The sequence below is a fragment of the Hyaena hyaena genome, unplaced genomic scaffold, assembly GCF_003009895.1.
Source record: "Hyaena hyaena isolate Hyena2069 unplaced genomic scaffold, ASM300989v1 scaffold_4, whole genome shotgun sequence".
NCBI lineage: Eukaryota > Metazoa > Chordata > Mammalia > Carnivora > Hyaenidae > Hyaena > Hyaena hyaena.
In genome coordinates this window covers 9,356,424-9,376,878 of record NW_024080636.1, presented here as the reverse complement: position 1 = coordinate 9,376,878, position 20,455 = coordinate 9,356,424, and the positions used below count along the sequence as shown (strand labels likewise).

Genomic DNA, 20,455 nt, shown 5'->3' with positions numbered 1-20,455 from the left:
GAATGAGGCCTCCAGTCGGGGCTCCTCCCTGGATGCCAGGTTCTGCACCCCAAGCCCAGCGTTGCAGGGGAGGGCGGGAGCTCTTGGGAAGACTTGGGGAGAGGTATTCTTTCGGATATAAGGAGAGGTCCACACCAACAGACTAAGGACCCAAAGTCTGACTACCCAGATTTGGGCCAAGCCCTGCCCAAGCCCCATCACACTGAGAGAGCCCAGAGAAGACACCACGGGAGAGTAGGGGCAGCCCCCACACACCCTCCCACCCAGAATGGCAAAGACAGAACTGCACAGAAGAGGTAGGGGTGGCTGGTGCACGGCTTCCATCCAAGACTGAGCAAGGCCACATCGCAGCAACAGAACAAGCAGGTGTCACCAGGAGTTCCCTGGTGGCAACCAGAGAGCGGAGGAAGGGAGACAGTCAGAAGTTAGGGGGACACCCTCCCAGAGTAACAGTGATGCACTTGCTGCAGAGAAGCAGGACTGTGGCCAGCTGACCCATGCATCTGGCAGAAAGAAGGCTGGCGCCCAGGTGAGAAGGTGCTTTGTGAAAAGACAAGCCCCGAGAGGCTCCATGCCAGAGACACAAGTGGACTGGACCGGGAGAAGCTGCCTGGTCACTGCTGTAACCTTAACAGCTGAACTTCAGTGAGGCAGGGTGGAAGGGAAGGAGGAAGAACTCAAGAGGAATTGTAGGCTAAGCACCTGATACATGTTTCAGTTTTACTCCCTATGGGCTAAACCCCCGGGCCTCTCGCACTGTACAGCTCACATCTCGTCCTGCATGACAGCTCTTCACCCCGAGCGCAGCCAAGGTGGGCTTTCACGTGGCCTGAATTCTAGCACTGCCAGTTACCATCTGACGTTCCTTAACCTCTTAGCAGGTCAATTTCTTTTTTTGTTTTTTGTTTTTTGGTTTTTTTATTTCTAGAAGAGAGAGAGAGAGAGACAGCGCGAGCAGGGGAGGGTCAGAGAGAGAGGGAGTCACAGACTGAAACAGGCTCCAGGCTCTGAGCCGGCAGTCAGCACAGAGCCCGACGCGGGGCTCGAACCCACGAACCACGAGATCGTGACTAGCAGGTCAATTTCTCGATCTCGAGAGAAATGCAGGCCCCTCCTGTTGTGGGGTTGCCCCAGCTGGAGCCATTTAAAGCCTACAGCCTGGGGCTGAGCACCTAGAAGCATCCCAGGAAAGAGGCCGAGATCATCATCACCATTTTTAGGTCTGCCTTCCACCCCCATGGCTGGACATATGATTTGGGCCAGGTTCGCTCTAGGCCTCCTCCCCACTGCACAACCTGTGTTTGAGACAGAATCGCATAGGAAGAGCTTGTGCTCCTGGAAGAGGCAGGAGATCTGGCATGCCAAACCCTAGCTTAGGGTGAAGACAAGTCACTTGCCTGGGATGAAGTGGGAAATCTGTTCTGATACCACCCAAGGTAGGGTGCAGCCCTCTGCCCAATGACCTAGCAGCAAGCATTGCTCAAACCCTGTGTTCCAGCCTCAAGATGCAGGCCCTGCATCTAGGAACAATACCAGCTATTGCTGCCTATATTCGGCCTGTGAGTACAGCCCACTGGGTGAGCCACATGGTAGACTTGGAGGCAGGTACTAGATTGGGCCTCGAGTTTATGGACCAGGACCCTGAGGTTTCCAGGACTGAATCATGTGCCCAGGACAAGGGTGGGCAGGGGACTCTGGGAATCTGACACCTTGACCAATATTCATGTTGGTGATAGGCAGCAGGCCAGGGCAAGTGGACTGAAGATGAACCCCTCACTCACTCACGGAATGAGCATAGGAGGGTCCCGGAGGAATCCCCACTGAGAGGCTCACATCCTGCAGGGCAGACACTGAGATCTGGACCCGTGGTGGTCAGTCCTGGGACTGGGCTGGGCTGAGGGACAGGCCATCCAGGCAGATTGAGGCAGCTGCAGAATAGCAAGTGTTGGTACACCCAGGTAAGAAGGAAATGGAGACAAATGTCCCCAGATGAAGTAGGAGAATGCTAGGGCTGGTCCCTAAGGCCCCAAGGCAATGAAGAGTCCACTGGGGGTGAACTAGAGGTTATGTGGGGTGGTATCTGTTCTGCAAAAAGTCCCCTTTGGCCATATCTGGGCAGTTGGCTGGCCTGATGTCTTACCAGAAGACAGGGAAGGCAGCTGTGTGACCTTGGGCAAGTCATTTTACCTCTTTACCTTAGTTTCCTTATCTGTAACACAGAGGTACTAATAACATTACCTCAACGGGGTTACTATACATATTAAATGAACCAGTGTGTGCAAAACACTGTGGTGTTTACTCTGATGGTGAACAGATGATGGGTACGCTGCAGTGTACATGTATAGATGGATGGACAAGCGGGCACGTCTGTCAGCGAATGGATGGACAAGTGGGCAGGCGAGGGGGGACTAGATGCCTAGAGGGATGAGCAGTGGGTGGAGCTTATGAGATGACCCAGTCTGGGATCAAGAGAGATGGCTACATGAGGGCTGTGACAGCAAGTGTGGGGCATGATGAGGCCCCAAAGAAACAGGTACAGAAGGTGTAGAGGCTAAGGACACAGCCTTGAGAAGGACGCACATTTGGGGTGGAGGTTTTTTTAGGTGTACATCTTGTCCTGAACAGGTACAGCCTGAGAACGGAGGAAAGAACCTGGGGAGGTGAGTTTCATGGAGGATAGAGCAAAACATCAAATGCCAGTTGAGGTCAGCAAGAGAAGGGATGGTCATATGTCGGCTGGAAGGAATGCCCTGGAAACCACTGGTGACTCTGGTGGCAGCAAATTCAGTTTTAGGTATGGACAGGGTTAGCCTGCTCCAAGTTGAGGTGCAGGTGGGGACAGAGACAGTAAGTACAAGTGACTTCTGGAGAAAACTGTCTGTAAAGAAAAGGGAGATACAGAGCAAGGGGGTAGGGCAGGGGAGGGGGGAGAGATAAACAGTGGATGGGGAGTGGGGGGTGGGGTGGCACAGACTGGACTGGAATGTGGATGCCGGGCACAGACTGAATGGGGTCATGTGGATGGAAGTACACACTGGACGGGGAGGAGTGGATGGGGGCGCAGGCTGGACAGAGAGGTGTCGATGGGGGCGCAGACTGGACGGGGAGGAGTGGATGGGGGGCACACAGTGGACGGTGAGCAGTGGATGGAATAAGGAAGCCTCACGGGTCTCTTTCGGCAGTTTCTCTGGATTGGGGGAAAAGGACTAACCCCACATATGTCCACAAACAAATAGAATCCTGGGCTATGAGCAGAGAGAGGCGGTTCTCAGAGGAAACCTGGAACCCAGTTGGAGGGGCTGGGAGAGATAGGGTCCTCCAGCCTGACATCCACCCCAGCCCTAGCCCCAGCCCCATTCCTGCCAGCCCCATGCAGTCCCCTGCCCAGCCATACCTACAGACTTGGTCCGTGGAATCCCCTTCCGCAGGGAGCCAGGCAGCTTCTCTGGGCCTGGGAGGCCCTGGCGCTCAAATAAAGACTGTTGGAGTTGGGGGGTTATATGGAGGTTCTAGGGCACTGGGGCTCCCAGTTCTCCATCCAGCCCCAGCCATCCTTCTAAGCCTGAGATCAAACACCCCATGCACTGATTACAATGGTGCTGGCACCGATCAGGACTCAGACCCAGGGCCTGCCTCCAGGGGGCAGGGGCATAGCCAGTGTGGCCTGAGCATAAAGTATTGGGTAGGGTTGGTATGGACAAGGCTGGGGGAGTAGCCCAGATGGTGCCAAGTGAGAAGAGTGGTGCGGGGGGCAGAAACACACTGCACTGTACCCTCATCGGGGCTGGGGCGCTCTAGGCGGTCCTGGCTGTGGCATGCAGGAGGCGCTGAAACCCACAGCCAAGAGTGAGCACTGAGCGTTTGTTACACTGTGGCCATTCTGGAGGGACATGGCTGCTTCCCTCACCCTCACCCATGGAGAGTAGGGTCCAAATGATGGACTCCCACCCCAGAAAAATGCACCAACACCCTGTAGGGGACATGGAAGTCTGACCCCCACACCCCACCCTGCCTTCTCCCCTCCCCATTACCCCTCCCCAGCTGCCGGGAGGGCTTACACTGATCTCAGCAGGTGTGATCCTCCGACTTGTGGGCCGCTGTTTGACAGTGGCGGCTCTGGAGTCAGCGTCCGCGATGTCTGGCCTCAGCGTAGGCTCCGTGGCGGCTGCCAGGATCTCATCCAGCTTCTCTGCACAGCCAAGGGAGGCACCGTCTCAGCCACCTGGACCCTGAACCTGCTCCGCCCTTGCGCACCCCACTGCTGAGTCCTCCCGGCAAGGTTGATGTACCTGGCGCTGCTGATGGACACTGGCCCCTGCCCACCCCACACCCCTTCTTCCAGGCCCAAGACTGGGGGACTGCAGCTGCGTAACATCCATCCCATCTGAGTCCCACTCCAGCCTGGCCGCTCTGCCTTCCAAGGGTGGTCCAGGTCACCCCTCAGAACCCATCCAGGAAAAGCCCATGACCATTCGGGAGAGGCCTGGGGCAGGAACAGCACCATGTGGAGCTTCAAATCTTCCTGAATGTGCTGCCCTTGGCCCTGTCCCTTTTCTCCCCAGAACCTGGCACTACTCGTCTGTCTGTAGCCGCTGCACCAAAAGCTAAGCCGCCCCTGGTGCCCCTCAGCCCTAGGACAGACCCTGGTGCCCACGAAAGGTGTGAATAAGCCAAGCACGAATGAACAGGGGACACTGCCTGGAAACAGAACTCACAGACCCAGGCTAGGGACCTAAAATTATGGCTCTATGCAGACCAATAGGCCAAAGAACCTCCTTTCTTGGAGAAGCAGCCCCACGCTGGGTGGGAGGTGCTGATGGTGCTGAAGGGGCTTCTACCGGCCCCTGAAGAGGAGGGTAAGGAAGATGGGAGGTGGGGGGGAGCTGATGTGTGAACAAGGCCCTAGAAGGGAGAGAGGCACCAGGAGGCCTCAGGCAGCGTTCTTTTCAAATCCATCATAATGAAAAGCTTTGTTTGCTTGTTTTTATTAAAGCTGTTTAGCTTTTCCAGTTGCAGCGCCACGCGGTAAATAAAGAAAAAAAATAAATAAATAAAGCTATTTAGTATGTTTTAAAGCGATGTTTTTGATTATCAACATGACTTGGAAATTTGGTTAAACACACGTGTCTGAGAACGAGCAGCTCTGGCCACGTGGCTGGGGTGGTCCACTCAGGGCCAGCATGCGGGCTGCAGCAGGAGCTGGGGGCAGCTCCCGTGCCCACCTGGCTGCCACGCTGACATCACCCCTCAGGTCAATCGGGCTCTGAATTCATAAGCCCTCAGGAGTGACACCGGCCCTAGAGAAGCACGTGTCTGGTCACTCTTGGGCTTTCACTCTGCAAGTGCCTGTTGTCGGAGGACACAGTCAGCCCCAACCCCTCCCACTGGCGCCTCCGGGCTCTGCCTCTTTTAACTGACGTGGAGAAACAAGTCAGCTCCTCTGAGCTGGCTGGCACCCAACCCGGACCAGACCCACACCACATACTGCCTCTGTCCTGACTTCACCTGGGCCTCAGTTTCCTTATCTGACAAAACAAGCCTAAAATGGTGGCTGCTTCAGTGTCTAATGTCTATAGTCACTGCCAGTGTCTACACATAAGAAGTGAAGTGCTACCGCTCTGCCTGGCTCCAGGTGAGCACTGAACACACACGGGGCGCCTAGCCTCCCCGAAGAGCTGGTGGGCTCTCAGAAGGAGAGAGCCCGTACTCTCCCCTGCATGTCCTGAGTGTCCAGCCTGGGCCCTGACTAATACAGAAGTTTGGCAAATGTTACAACTCACCAGAACACGCTCCATCTACAGACTAGCTTACCGGTCCACCGGTGCCTCGGCCCAGGTGCACGCCAGGAAGGGCTTGCTAGAGGGTCGTCGTCTTTGTTTTTGTAATGAAACAAGTAATTTCCCTTTGGAAGCTGAAACCACCATCGCCCCCCTTTGTTCAGTCCTTGGTGGTTTTCAGTTAGAAGAGCTTCTGATGAGCTTTCTCCTCTCATTTCTCACAACCACACAAAGAAAATAGTGACACTGCCCTCATTTTACCCAAGAAGAAACTGAAGCTCTGAGAGATCAGAATGCTCCAGATCATAAACCCAGTAAGTAAGAGATCAGACTTAACAACCATATTATCCAGAAACCTCAGACATAAAGACACAAGTAGAGTAGAAACATTTCCAGGGGGCGTGTGCTCCCCTGAGCTGTGGACTTAGAAGCTGCATCTCTAGGTCCCGAAGGACTCAGTCCCAGAGACCAAAAGCAGCGTGCACATGAAGTCAGCAAAGCAAATACTGTTGGAGGTACGGTGATGGACGTGCTGGGGCCAGGCAAGAGTTATTTCCAAAAGGGAAAGAATCAAGAATTCTCCAAACTACAAGTTGGTGAGGTTGACACCAATCCCCACCATTATTAGAAAATATATTTTTAAATAAGTTATTTTAGATGCTCAAAAAAGAAAATGAAGCCCACTAGGAACCTGGTCTGGGACACAGGGAACCACACACTCCCGTCGGCCTCACATACACCAGCTTTTAAGATTCCACATGCGGTGGGGACACAGCTCGAGATGCAGCTGTTGAAACAGCCAGGGCCCCAGGGGTGAGGAATCACCTGTTACCTCCCATACAACTGGAAGAAATGCACAGGCCACAGCATAGCACCCTGGGAGCTCCACTAATGAGCTCAGGACAGAACCAAAATATTCCAGAAACAGCTTGTGTCTGCCTCATAGAGTGAAGAAAGGTGTCTATACCTACTGCCAGTGTCTACACCTAGTTTTAATACATGAAAAGACACTAGGGAAAGCACTTCACCTGAGACTAGGGCAAGGGTCAGCAGGAGAGCTCCGAGGGCCAGGCTGCAGGCCATGCTGCAGAGCCTGGGCCCAGACAGATGGGACCGGTGTGTCGCTGGCACAGGGAAGGCCCTGTGGATCCCAGAGTGAAGGAGGGGTGGGCACCAGGCACACGGACAAATGAGCAAATGCACATGCCTGGGACCACAAAGCCACCTCAGACTTCCATCTGGCTCTGACTCCTATTCCGCAGAAAGACTCACTTGTCCACTCCAGAGATAGAGAAGGCTGGCTGAGGCCAGGCCCTGAGATCTGACCAGATGCCGGACCTCAGACTCTGCCCCACCCCGCCCCATGGAGGCTACATTCTTTGCAGCCAGGCTGGACACACAGAACATACAGGAAGGAGCCTCAAAGGCTTCAGGTGAGGCCTGACGGGTGGAGCAGAGGATGGTGAAGTCACCAGCCTGGGCTATCTTGGGTGGAGGTGCTCTACGCTCCCTCCCCAGTGCTGTGGGGCCTAGACTTCTGCTCTGGAGGGTCTATCAGCACTGGACTGAACCCCACAACAGATCAGCACAGAAATGGGACCCTCATACCAGGCACAAGGAGCCCCCAGAAAACAGTCAGAAAGAAGCAAATGGATGAGAGCTGAGAACCCAACACTCTGGCCCACAGTGGCCCAGTTACCATGCTCCCTGAGGAGACCCACAGCTGAGCCCTCTGAACCTTCCCCCTACCCCAGCTCCAGGACATAGCACATGCTGAGGCCTCCACTGGGAAGCCTTCCCAGCTCTGCTTCACCAGGCCGCCCCTGTGACTCTCACTACCCCCCACACTCACCTGAGCCCCCAAAGGCCATGGCTGTGCCTATCACACCCCCACAGAGCCATACCGCTGGACCCCGCCATCCATCCTTCCCCAGCTCCCTCTACTGCACCCCCACCAGATCCCCAGGGAGAAGGCCAAAAGGAAGGTACAGCCCAGGCTTCTAGACCACCCTGACTTGACATGGAGCCTCCTCACACATCAGCACTTCCCTGGACAAGGTCAGGCAAAGCTGGGGGCCTGGGGACCCAGCAGATGACTCACCCCCTTTCCTTCTCCGAATGGAGGCTTGCAATCAAGAAACAGAGCACAGGGGGTAAGAGTCAGGCTTCATCCCTCGGCATTTGGGCCCCCTTCCAACTCCCACCCCTCCCAACAACCAGGACCTCCCACATCCCGTACAGCCCTGGCCTAACCCTATCCGACCCCAAGTGGCAAGTGTGCCCAAATGCCAAGTTGGTACCCAGCCTGAAACTCCAGGTGGAAACAACCACAAACAGGCACACATGCTTGTGTGTACGCATACACATGCACATGCACACACACACATACACACCCATGCACCTCCACTCACACATATGCATAAATGCGCTCATGCACACACAGACATGCACACACGTGTGGAGATGTCCACACACAACTTAATCATACTCAGTTCAATCAAATGTTTGTTCAGAAAAAAGGCACCCCCCCAAAAAAAGTTCAGAGGCCAATAATAGTTTCAGTGGTCACCCTTGAGTATTCTGTACAGTATGTTTCCAACGAAAAGCAGGCCAATGTGTTTGCCAGACGACGACCAATCAGGGGCCATACACGAGCACGGCACCTGCTCTAACATTCCCGTCACAAAAGAAAACGGGACCCAAAAGTTCCAGATTTCTCACGGGAAAGCAGAGAAACAGGAGAGGCTCAGACCCAACAAGGCCGTCCCTGGCCTGAGTCTCCACTGATCTCTGCACCCTGGCTCATTATTGGTTCAGGCAGATGGACATGTGGCGACCACTGACGATGCTGAAGGGCACTGGGAGAGCCCCACCCTTCCCGTGTCCTCCCACCACCTGCTTTAGGAGGAGGGCTCCTGCCACAACCTCTTCCTCTCAACCCCATTTCTGCCAGTCACCTTGGGCCTTCATTTTCCGGGCACTGCCACTGTTCATACCACCCCCCCCACCCCACCCCCTCCAGGATGCTCTTTACCACCTCTTCCTCCTACAGGACTTTGCTTCTCCCCCACACCCACCATGCAGCAAGCAGCCATCTGGGCGAGTCGCCACCCTTGCTACCTGTTTTTTCTGTGGCCTCACACTTTCCTTTCTTTCCAGGTGTTCAGGCCATCTTCTCAATAGACTACAGCATCCTAACGGGTTCTCTCAGTTCTTAACAGTGTGAAGAGAACTGACACGTGTATGCTGCCAATGAGCCAAGAGGTCCTATTTCTATCTTATAAAAGCACAAATACTGGATCATGGGATGATCTCTTAGGTACCTAGGGAAACCCTGATGTTGGCCTGGCTTCCTCAACCCTACAGAAAGTAAGCAAGCTGTCTGGCTTCCCGGGACAGCTTCCTCTAGAGGCAGGAGTGGCTTCTCCCTTTCTGAATGGAGCTACGTAGAGTCTAGGTCCAGCTTCAACAAAAGCCGTGAGCCTGCCCTCACTCGCAGAGTGGATGGAGGTTCTGTGCTTCCCCCAGACTCTGCTCAGGAAAAAAATGGTGGAAACAATGCTGACCTGAGGCAGCAAGAGTGAGCCCCTCTGGAAGACAAGGGTGTACAGATGACCCTGTCATGCAGCAGCGGGAGTGCCCCCGACCACAGCAGAGAGGAAGGAGCTTCTTCCAACAGAAGCATCCCAGAAAACAGAAGGCAATTCTTCTGTTTCCACAGAGTTCAGTCCCCTGGTCCCTGGATTACAGATCTCAGGCTGCCCATGCACCTCTTCAGGCAGAACTAGGAGGGTCCCTTCTGAACATGCAGCTGACCGTGGCTATGGGACAGCCTCTGGAAGGAGACTCCTGGGACCCACCCACCAGAGCCTTGCTCTGGAGTCTAGCCAGACCCAGGTGCCTACTGGTACTGGTTTGTCAATCAGTTTGCATCCTCAATCAGTGTGACAGATCAGCTCCCCCATAACAAGTCTTGGACCTTTGTGACCCTGGGGCCAGAAGTCTGCCAGCTTCTCTGCCTCACTCTTCAATGAGCGGGTTTAGCTGGGTTATAGAATTCTAGGTGGAAAAGCATTTTGATTCAAGACTTTAAAATTATTGTTCCATTGTCTTCTAGCATCTACTACTGCTGATGAGAAGTCTGCTGTCAGTCTAACCACTGTTCCTTTCTATGTCATCCAGCTCTTTTCTCTGGTAGTTAAGATTTTTCTTTTGTCTATGGTGTTGTGAAGTTTTACTATGACAGCTCTAGATGTAGATTTGTTTTTATTTCCTTGCTTGGGACTTATACTTCTTCAAAATGGAATTTCATGTCCTTGTTCAATTTCAGAAAATTCTTAGCCAATTACTCTTTAAATATTGCCTCTTCCCCATTTTAATCTTTCCCTCTGGGGCTCTCATTATACTGGGATTTTCTCATTTGTCTTCCATTATCTCTTATCTGCTGTTTGATATTTTGCATCTCCCTATCCTTCTGTGCCACATTTTGGATAATTTCCTCAGAATTATCTTCTAATTCACTGTTTCTTTCTTCAGCTGAGTCTAGTATACTGTTTATCCCAGTCATGGATTTTTAAATCTCAGTTTGTTTTGTTTCCATAACAGTTCTTTAGGGATCCTTTTAAAATCTGGTTTTTGTTTTTGTTTTTGTTTTTGTTTTTTTGTACTGTGTTGTTCTTTATGAGTTCTGTTAGTTTCCTTAAACTTTGTATTTAAACACCTTATTTTGCTTCTTTCATATTCTTCTTTGATTCTAGTTCTCTTGATGCTAATGCTGGTTCCTAGGCTTGGTGCTAGTTTTCCTATTTCTCATGGGTCCACAACCTCATCTCTTGGCTTTGTGAAAGCATCAGAACTCCAGGCCCTGTCCTTAGGATCTATAACACTGTCCAAAGCCCTCATGGACTATAGAAGCATCATCAGCTGGCTCTCACTTACTTAATTGACTTCCCTTTTCTTTCTTGAGATCTGGGAAATTTCCTTTATCTTGAGTTGGCTATATCCTTTTGACTTTCGTGTTACTCAGAATATTTAGGGGGAAGAAAAGTATGACCATGTCAACCTTGTCTATCTTGGTGGCCGAACTCCACACTAAATGACACTGCAATCAAGAGTCTCTGCTTGAAAGGAGGGGAAAGCTCAAACTGCAGCCAGGACAAGGTCAGGGGTCACTCTATTTGTACGATCAAGAATAATTTTTGAAGACAGGTAAGTGTTCTTTCTATGGCTGGGAATGAACAAAGTCTGAATCCAGGGCTGGGGATCAGTCTAGAACCAAGGTCAGGGCCTTCCTGTAGCCAGGACTATCTCAGAACTTGGCCTAGGACCAGAGTCAGCATTCCTTCTGTGGATAGGGCCATAGTAAAGTCTGAGACTAGAATTAGGTTTAAATTAAAGGAACACAGAGCATGTTAACAGTCATGTATATTGGGACATGCCCATTATTAACTGCCACATATGTCAGGACACAGTGATGTAGATCTGGACACCACTATGCTGAGGCTATTAACACTCACTTATTTCAAGACATGCCCACAATGAGGCTACTGGGGGCCACCCTGGGATCGTGCTCACAACATGCCACATCAAAGCCCTGACATACTCTTATTTGCCACTTGAGGCTTATGAGGGCCTATCCCACCATCATACTAGCGATGTTCACACAGCCCTATAAGGTCAGCAGCTCGCTGTAACCCCTGGTTAACTGATGAGTGCACAGGTGCTAAGAGGGCAAAAATAAGTACAAAGATCACGCAGCTAGTGCCAGCAGAGCCAGGGCAGAGCCCAGGTCCCCTAACCTCTGCTCTTCCCTCACCTGGATGAAACAGGGAGTGAAGTCAGACGGGAAGTGTACAGAGCCAGAGGCAGCAGGTGCACACGCATGCAAGCACACGGGGAGGCCAGGCCTGTGTTGGCCTGTGTCTACCTCCAGCCCTCATGCCATCCATGCCCCCTCCTCGCCACTCCAGCACCCACCCATTTATCTCTGACCTATTCATTCGTCCATCTGTCTGTCCTTCCTCTCCTCTATCTCTACCTGGCTTTGGCCCCAGCTCACTCTGCCTGGCCTCCCACCCCGGGCCATCTGCGTGCTGTCCGCCCCCACTGCTCACCAAGTTCCTCAAGTTCAGCCGTCATGGACTTGGAGCGCAGGGTCAGCGTGGTGCTGGGAGCCCTCTTGGGGGGCGGCGGGGCTGCAAAGAAGAGGGAGGCCTTGGCCCTCCTGTCCAGCAGCAGGCAGCGCGGCGTGGCCAGGTGCAGGTGCCACTTGCGCTCCACCGCCTGGATCTCCTCGTACTCCCGCGAGGACGAGTCGCACTGTGCCAGGATCTTGTTCAGGCTGCGGCTAGATGCAAACTTCTTCATGGCGCTGGGAGCTCAGGGGGGTGCTGAGGGCCCAGCGGGGCCAGGGTAGGTGGGGCCTCAGGAGGTAGGTGGTCAAGGGCCCCACTGAGGCTCACAGTGTTGGCCAGCTCCCGCCTGAGCACCCACCCTATAGGCTCCGAGGGCTGAGCAAAGGGGCACCAGAGCCATGAGGTGGGGGCTGGGAGGGGTCTCCCGGCAGGCTGAGCTCCTGCTGCTCCAGGGCACCCCCACCCCAGGCCCTGGAAGCCACTGCCCCTCAGGGAACCAGGGTGTGGGCAGCCGAGCCAAGACCTGGGCTGGGCTGGCCCAAGCTGGCAAAGCCTCCTGGGCCCAGGCTGTGCCGCGACGTCGCGGGGAGAAGACGCTTTTCCTCTTCCCTCAGGTGCCGCCTCCCCCTTCCCTCCGACAATAAAGCGGCGGCAGCGTCAACCTCACAGTTGCTATGGCAACCCCGGCCTCCAGGCAGCTGCTGGCAGTGTCGGGAAGGAGGGCTCTTCCACACCAGGGGCTGGGGGGACGCCGGGGAAGGAGGGGGTGGGGATCTGAGGAGGGACACCCTGGGGTCAGGGGTCAGAGGCTGGGGGCCAGGGTTGGTGGGCTAACATCAGGGACTGGGAAGGTACCCAGGCCATGAATGTGGGTATTTCACTTAGGTTTAGGCATCTGACATCCACAGTCTGGGGTCAGGGAGTGGGCAGAGGAAAGTGAGCCTGGGGTCAAAGGTCTAAGGCCAGGAGCCAGAAGGGAAAGTCTGAGCCCAGAGGCTTGAAGCCTGGCCCCTCACCTCTGCGCCGAGCCCCATCTTCTTCTGGCTTCCTCGTCACAGACACAACCTTCATGACGAGGCGGTTCCCGCCCTGGCGGATCAGAGCCACCACCTGCTTGTGCCCGACCTTCACCACGTTCACCCCGTTCACCTGGGACAGACAGGTGGGTGGCGGGGGTGTTCCAAGTATGTCCTCCTTAGAACTCAGAGGTCAGCACCCCACCTGGCTGCACAGGTAAGGACAAGCCTCACCTCGATGAGGAAGTCTCCTGTGCGCAGCCCGGCCCTCCAGGCCACACCCTCCACATCCACCGACTCAAGATACTGGAGCGCAGGGAAGGCCGGCGTGGGTGTAAACTCCTCGATGGGGGTCTCTGCTGCAGTGGGGGGGGAGGGTTGGGAATGGGGGAGGGTAGTTAGCAAGGTGCTTCAACTGCATGGTCCGGGTGGTGGCAGCTGCCACACAGCAACCTCCCCACATGTAGCTCCTCCACACGCTGCACAAAGGACAACTGAGGCAGCGTGTCAGGGTGTCCTGGGGCTGGGGGGCGGCGGGCAGAGACACCCAGGGTAGAAACCCCCCTCGGCCCCACCAGAAAGGACTCCCACTCCCTTAGACATCCTCCAGCAGAGATCTTGGAAATCAACAGGGGGAAGGGACTGCCTCGTGTTGAGATATTACAAACCGAGAATATAGAGTCAGAGCAGAGGGGCAAGGCAGGGGGACAGGCGCAGAACTGGCAGGGAGGGAGCGAGAGAGGGAGTGAGGGAGGCAGGGGCCAAGGATGGGATGGGGTGAGGCAGGATAAAAGGGTAAAGCTGGGGGGCAGGGGTGAGGCAGGGAGGAGAGCAGAGAGGAAGAGCAGAGACAAGACACAGAAGACACCCTGAGCAGTATGCAGCCCCTGCCAGCCCAGCCGCACACCTACCCTCGGTGCCATCTACCCTTCCTTACCTTTGGCTCCTCGGAGCACAAAACCAAAGCCCTCATGGTCCCGTTTCTGCAGGACAGCCACCTTGTCGTCAATGACGTAATCGCTGGTGGAGGAAAGTGGGGAGGGGTGAGGAGAGCCTTGCCCGAGAGTGTACAGCTGGCCACACTGACCCCACACGTGTCCCAAACAGGATCTCACAGGCATGGCCCACCCCCGAAGTCGCCCTTGCACTGACGGAGGGAGGCAGGAGACAGGGGCGGGCTGAGGACCACCTCCCCTCCTCTGACCCCTTCATCCTCAGGCCTTCTCAACCAGCTTCGGTCCTCCCTCCACATCGGATAGCCCGTCTGCACGCATGCGCACCCCTGCCCACCTGCCCACTGGCCCCCACCTGTACCTGTGTGAAGTGAGACTGTCATAGGAGCCCACTGTGTAGTGACGGAAAAGGCGCTTCGTCCGGTCTTCTCGGGTTTCTGAGGGGAGTTTTAGGAGCTGATGGAGGGCCACATCCTCCAACTGACCTGAACTGCCCCTCAACCATGCTGGTCACCAGTCTCTGCCAACACACACACCCCTGGCCTGGTTGTGCCCACGTGGAAGTGGGGGGCCCAAAGGTCCTAAGGCAAGAAGGCTGAGGGGATCGTGTTGGAAATCCTGGCCTCTAGGGGTCAGGGTCCAGAATAAGGTAGGAGCTTTGGCTCATCGCTCCCCTGAGTGGCTGCACACAGCCAGGGGCAAGGCCAGGGCCATCTTCAGAAAGAGTCAGCAAGCCCCAAAGCTAAGAGCAAAGAAAGTGTGCACACGTGTAGGCCTAGGTGTGTGTGTGACTTGTAGTCACGTGTAAGCGCCATGCTCATACAGGCGTGTGTGTGCCTGTGACCACAGTCATGTATAAGCGTCATGTTGCAGGCGATGCACACTGGCACGGAGGCTGCACTGTCCTCACTGAAACTCTCATAAGAGCCCACTGGTGCTCAGCCTCACAGGGTCCCTTCCTCCAGAGCCTGCCTCTGAACGGGCAGGTGTGGGCTGGGTCCTCTTCCCTGATGTCACTGCATCCCACAGATTCCTGTGCGCATCTGTACTCTTGATCTCTAAGTCCCTCACAGCTGCTGCCGGGCTGGCCGGTTGTCTACCTGCTGCCCCACCTATGGCCTCGCTGATTTCTTGCAAGCCTGCAGGTCCCAGGGCACATCTGCAGCCACAACCGCTGGGCTGCAGGCTTTCCTCTCCAGCCACCTGTCAGGAAGATTCTCTTGCACTTGCGCTCCCACTCCTGCTCCCCTGGCTTCCAGCTCTCCAGCACCCTGGAAGCCTCCCAGCGTGGCTGCACCACCACCTCACACTTCATCCACAGCTCCTCTCCCATTCCCTATCATCCTAACATTTCTCAAGATTAATTCATTCATTCAACAAGTATTTATTGAGCTCCAACTGTATACCAAGCACTGTTTGTTTTAGGCTCTGTGAATATAGCAGAGAACAGAACAAAGCCTCTACCCTGTGGAGTTTATAATCTATTTGAAGAGCGAGAACAGAGAGACAGGAAACAGGTGCATGCATAACATGTCAAATGCTGGCAAATGTTAGGAGAGAAGTGAGCAGGGTGGGGGTACAGAGAAAATCAGCAATTCTGGGGTGGTCACGTGACGGCTCATCAGGAAAGGACAGCTGAGAGGTACAGAACATTAGGCAGCAGCCTGAGGACTCTGTGGGCAAAGGGCTTCCAGGGAGCAGGGGCACACAAGGCATAACCCACACGGCAGGGCTGAGTCTAGGTGTTGAAGGGGCAGTGAACAGCCATACAGCTGGAGCAGAGGGAGCGAGAAAGAGAGGACATGAGATCAGAGAGGAAACCTACAATTGATTGTGAGCTCCTCGTACGTAAGGACCACATCCCACTAATTTCTGTGATCCCAGCACCTAGTATAGCAGCTGGCATATAACAGGCCGTCCAAATGCTAACTAGAAGAATAGATGAGTGGACAAGTGGCTGAGTAGGTACATGGATGGATAGATGAAACAAGAGAGAAGTAGAAGGATAGTTCAGATAACAGGTAAGTAGATATTTAAGTGAAAGAGGGAGGGAGGGAAAGAGAATGGGCTGGTGGGGGGAGAATGGATGGAACAAACAGTAGTAGATGAGTGAATGGATGCATAGGTGGGCAGGGTAGGTTGACAGAGAGGAGACAGCTGGATTGGTAGATTGATCAATGTACTGATCGATAGATGGATAGATGGTTGAGTGGATGCATATGTGGGTGGGAAGATGGATGGAAGGAGGGGTTGGCTGGGTGGGTTGATAGAAGAGTAGATAGATAGCAGGAAAGGATAGTGAGCCAAGGGATAAATGATTATAGGGGTAGATGGAGCAGTGGTTGGATAGAACAAAGAAAATTCCTGATAATATAAGAAGACACAGGTGTCAGGAAAAGAATTAGTCTGAAGTTTAGGATCCTGCCATAGTATGATTCTCAGTAAGTCAACAGAACCCTCTGAAGCCTCTCCTTGTAAAGCAGGAAAACTTACCTCAAAGGGTCCTCTAGGTTCCGATGGCCTACAACCCATCACCCGAACCATAACCCTCCCAACAGCTCATCTGCTCCCTTCTCCCCTCTGCCCACAGGCCGCCTGCCCTCAGACCCTCCGGAATGCAGCTGCACACACCGTTCTGCCGCTCCCAAGGCCAGAGCAGCCCATTCCGCCTCATCACTGCTGGGGGAGGGGGGCACCAGACCTCTTCCTGCCTCCATTACACCCTTCCTCACATTGATCTAACATTTGAAAATGTTGAAATGTTCATGGTACCTGCCTGCAGAAGGACACTCTCAAACTGCACAGTTCATTAAGCTCCAGTTTTTAGATTTTGTCAAATAAATTACATTAATTACATAACAAAAATTCATCTTCCAGTCTTATTAATCAGACACATAAAAGCCAGCTCAAGTGAAAACACACAGCATGACACCCCCCCCCCCCCACACACACACACCCAGGTACTGGAAAGACAGGGAAAGAGGGATGGAGGGAGAGGAGGGAGGAGCTGGCCAGAGCCTTCCAGGAGCCCTACAGACCCTTCTGAGCATATGGGGTTTCATCTCACCTCACAGCTCTCTGCCTGCAACTGCTCCTTTTACCCCTTCTGCCCCAGACAAGTGCCTGCGAGGTACACTCTCTGATGACCCTGGGCATCAGCCTGGCCCACAGCAATGGCCCCTTTTTGGCCTCTAAGTCCTTCTCTGTCCCCACTCCAGTCTCAGAAACAGATCTTTCTTTGGGAAAAAAAGCTGGAAGCAGATTCCCATTCCTGAGCTGCCCTCCGGCCTCTGGCAGAACTCAACACCTGCGTCCCAGATAGAGAAGCTGGTGGCTGGTCTTGAGCGGATTACTCCCATGCCTCGCCAGCGGGAACACCCCCCAGGCCTCTCTCCCTCTGCCCACCCATGAAAGGATCCCATCTACTAGGGTCCCTTCTGATGCTCTCTCAGGTGACAAACCTCAGAGCCACCCTGGTCTAAGAGCCCTGCAAGTGTCCAGAGGCTTACAGGTCCTTCTCCAGGTTACTCCTTACACTCTCCCATCTCCGGATTCTCAGCCCACCCCAGCCCTCTCCACCTCCTCACTCTGCCCTGCCTGGGCCTTTGCCCTAACCCTTAACGACCTGCATACTCAAGACAGTACAACCCACTCTCCTGCAACACTGCAGCAAACTGGAAAGTTCCTCTACTTGGTCTCACAGCCACCCGACCCGCCTCATCTCCCTAGCGCAGCCCCACCATCCCTCAACGCATACACTGGAGTTTCACTCACTCAGAGGCCCTGAAGCGTGACAGCTCCAGCACAGACCCTGCAGCCCACTGCCCTCCTTGAGATGAACTGACAACAGCCTCTACCTCCTAGACCTGCTGGGACAAGTAAGTGATTTCTCATCTGTACAAGTGCTTCAAACGATGCCAGACATCCGGAAGCTGCTAGGAGTGTGCTAGATGCCGGCACAAGCAGGTCTATGACAGCAGGCCTGGCCCCCGGCCCCATCAGCCAACCAACCACCTAGCAGACCCCCAGCTTCCTTCGCGGCTCTTTTCCAACTCCTTCAGGGCAATCCCGCCCGCTCCCCCCACCCCACCCCCACCCCCCGTACTCTCACATCCATGACAGCCATGCACCAGCACATCTGCTGCAACTGCTACGCGTGCCTGCTCCTCTCTAGGCAGAAAGCCGGCCTCGGCAACCCAGTCCCGACACAGGGCCCGGCATTCATCAAACATCCAGTAAACATTTGCTCTTCTCAAATCCCTACCCCAGCCCCCTTCCCAGCTTCAGACTCGGCTTCTGGATCCACACAGTTCTCAAACCAGAGCCCTCACTGTCCTCCCACGGGGGCACACAGGACCCCATCCCTACTCGACAGGCCAGAGACCCCTTCTTCCCCCACCCTCCTCCATGAAGTTGGCACCAGGACCCAAATCTCTGAAACCACTCCCCACCTGGACACACCACCCCAACGTCCCTCCGTAGGGAGATACCAGGGGGCTATGCCCCTTCCATGCTCCTAGCCGCCAGGAGAGCCATCAGGGCAAGATGGGGAATGGCTGAGTAAAGTAGTGAAGGCATCTGCTCAGGAACAGGTCAGCAGCCACACTCACACCTCCGTGGGTCTTTGCAATGCTCCACACAGAGCAGGGATCTGGGCCACGTGGGGGTGGGCTCCCCTCGGGAAACTCACAACCCAGGGCAAAGGGGCACAGCAACCCTGGGCCCAAGCCCTTCATAGGCAGAGGGAGGGATGCGTGCATCGTCAGTCTAGACACGACACTGGTAAGAACCACTGGCCACCACTTCTCCCACTAACTCTCCAACACAGAAGTAACACTCACGAATCTGGGGGACTCCTAGGACCCCTGAGCTAAGGGTATAGCCCAGACACACAGCCAGCCCTGGCCTGGGAGCCGCAGAAGGAACAGACACTGCTTTCTTCTGCCAGGACCACCTCAGATCCCAACACCCAGAGGGGGTGCTTTCTGGAGGCCCAGACAGTCAGCAAGGTCTGACTAGAGCTGTCTGTCAGCCTCAGAACAGCAGCCTTCACCCTCACGGCCTCCCTGCAGGCCAAGGATGTAGCCGTCCCCCACCTGCTGCCCTCAGACCAGCCTGGCCCCAAGGCACCCACGACAGCCCCTCTGGGCCCAACTGGCCTCATTTCCTCTTGGCTGGTCCAGGCTTCCCTGCACTGCCCACTTGGACAATCTGTCCACTTTGGAAAGACGCTTCTTTTCTCATACTGACCTCTTTACTCATCTGCCAGCCACGCAGGAATCTCTCACTCCAAACACCCAGTACTTCTGTGAGGACTAGTATTTGTGTGTGTGTGTGTGTGTGTGTGTGTGTGTGTGTGTGTGTGTGTCGGGCAGGGGGCGGGGAGGGGTGGGGGGTTACGGTCACTGGAAGCCATGTGTGAGATCACGTACAGATGCACGTTCGTTATGTGTGTTCTATGGGCAGGTCATGTGTGTCTCTACAGCTGTGAAGGGCCCAGCCCCCTGCACACGTGCTCCTAAGTACACACAGGGTATGTGCACACTGTGCCTATCACAAACACAAGTTTGTGTCCACTTCGGACGTGTGTTTGACTTTACTCTAGTCCTTTGTCTGTGAATATCCACAGGTTTATCTCCAAGCAAGACCACAGGGGAGCGAGAAGGGGCAGTACCCGTCGGTAGCCACCCAGGGGATGTGGGATCACTCACCATGCCGTGTGTCATACTGTCTCATCTGCACCTCCTCCACGCAGTCGGCCGGGAACCAGCCCGTGCGGCCTTTCACGGTCCCCTCCCAGAAACCGCCCTCCCCAATGCTGAGCACTGGAGGGACAGAAGCCAGACAGGGTGTCAGGATAGAGCAGGACACCCAGGAACCCACCTCACCCGCCACCACCTCGAGCTCAGACTCTGCCTACCCTGACCCTTCACACACACACACACCCTTCACCGTTTCTCCCCTCCTCTTCCCTTCTCTCCCTTCATCCTCATGGCTTTTTCCCTGGGAAGATTCCGGGAGCCACACAGAAGACAGAAATGAACAGATGGACACAGCACAGGACAGGCATGTGGGGGACAGAGAGACACACAGATGGACACACTCGAGGGGGGACAGGAGGCAGAGACAGGGGCCACATCCTGCTCCTGTCCTCCCAGACGACCCCTCTCCTCCCACCCCTTGAACCAATCCCCATCCTTGCTCTGTCGCCCACCCCAGAGGTCACTGCCAAGAACTCAGGGTCATTGTGCTGTGACCAAGGGTTGGCCCACATGATGGATCAAAGGAGGCCCGACCTTACAACTGTTTCCTTCTCAGCTCCCTGGACATGCAGTACTCACGAGGACAGGACCCCAGTAATGACAGAGGCCCCCATAATGAGAGGAGCTTGTCATGTCACAGGATCTCCCCAAAACACGGGGAGCGTCAGTGACAGAAACCCTTCATGATACACAGACACCCACAGAACTGTCACACATACCCCCACCATGGGACAAGGTCCCCACATATCACAAGGATTTCCAACGAATAAGTCCCAGAAGTGACACAGGAATCCCATAATTCGAGGAAGGTTC

General features: G+C 54.6%; 1 protein-coding gene across 3 annotated transcripts in view; it reads right to left on the bottom strand.

Annotated features, from left to right (window-relative positions):
• The window catches only part of SHANK3 (SH3 and multiple ankyrin repeat domains 3), a 48,996-nt gene that overhangs the window by 12,517 nt on the left and 16,024 nt on the right, over window positions 1–20,455 (bottom strand). For 2 of the 3 annotated variants that reach the window (XM_039235385.1, XM_039235404.1), the window contains exons 12-20: window positions 19,592–19,705; window positions 14,242–14,317; window positions 13,865–13,947; window positions 13,162–13,286; window positions 12,928–13,060; window positions 11,891–11,971; window positions 7,879–7,902; window positions 4,059–4,189; window positions 3,395–3,479 (exon numbers count right to left, since the gene is read on the bottom strand). In XM_039235385.1, coding sequence (XP_039091316.1) covers window positions 3,395–3,479; window positions 4,059–4,189; window positions 7,879–7,902; window positions 11,891–11,971; window positions 12,928–13,060; window positions 13,162–13,286; window positions 13,865–13,947; window positions 14,242–14,317; window positions 19,592–19,705 — 852 coding nt within the window. The remainder of the gene's footprint in view (window positions 1–3,394; window positions 3,480–4,058; window positions 4,190–7,878; window positions 7,903–11,890; window positions 11,972–12,927; window positions 13,061–13,161; window positions 13,287–13,864; window positions 13,948–14,241; window positions 14,318–19,591; window positions 19,706–20,455) is intronic. The other variant, XM_039235395.1, reaches the window with a different exon arrangement.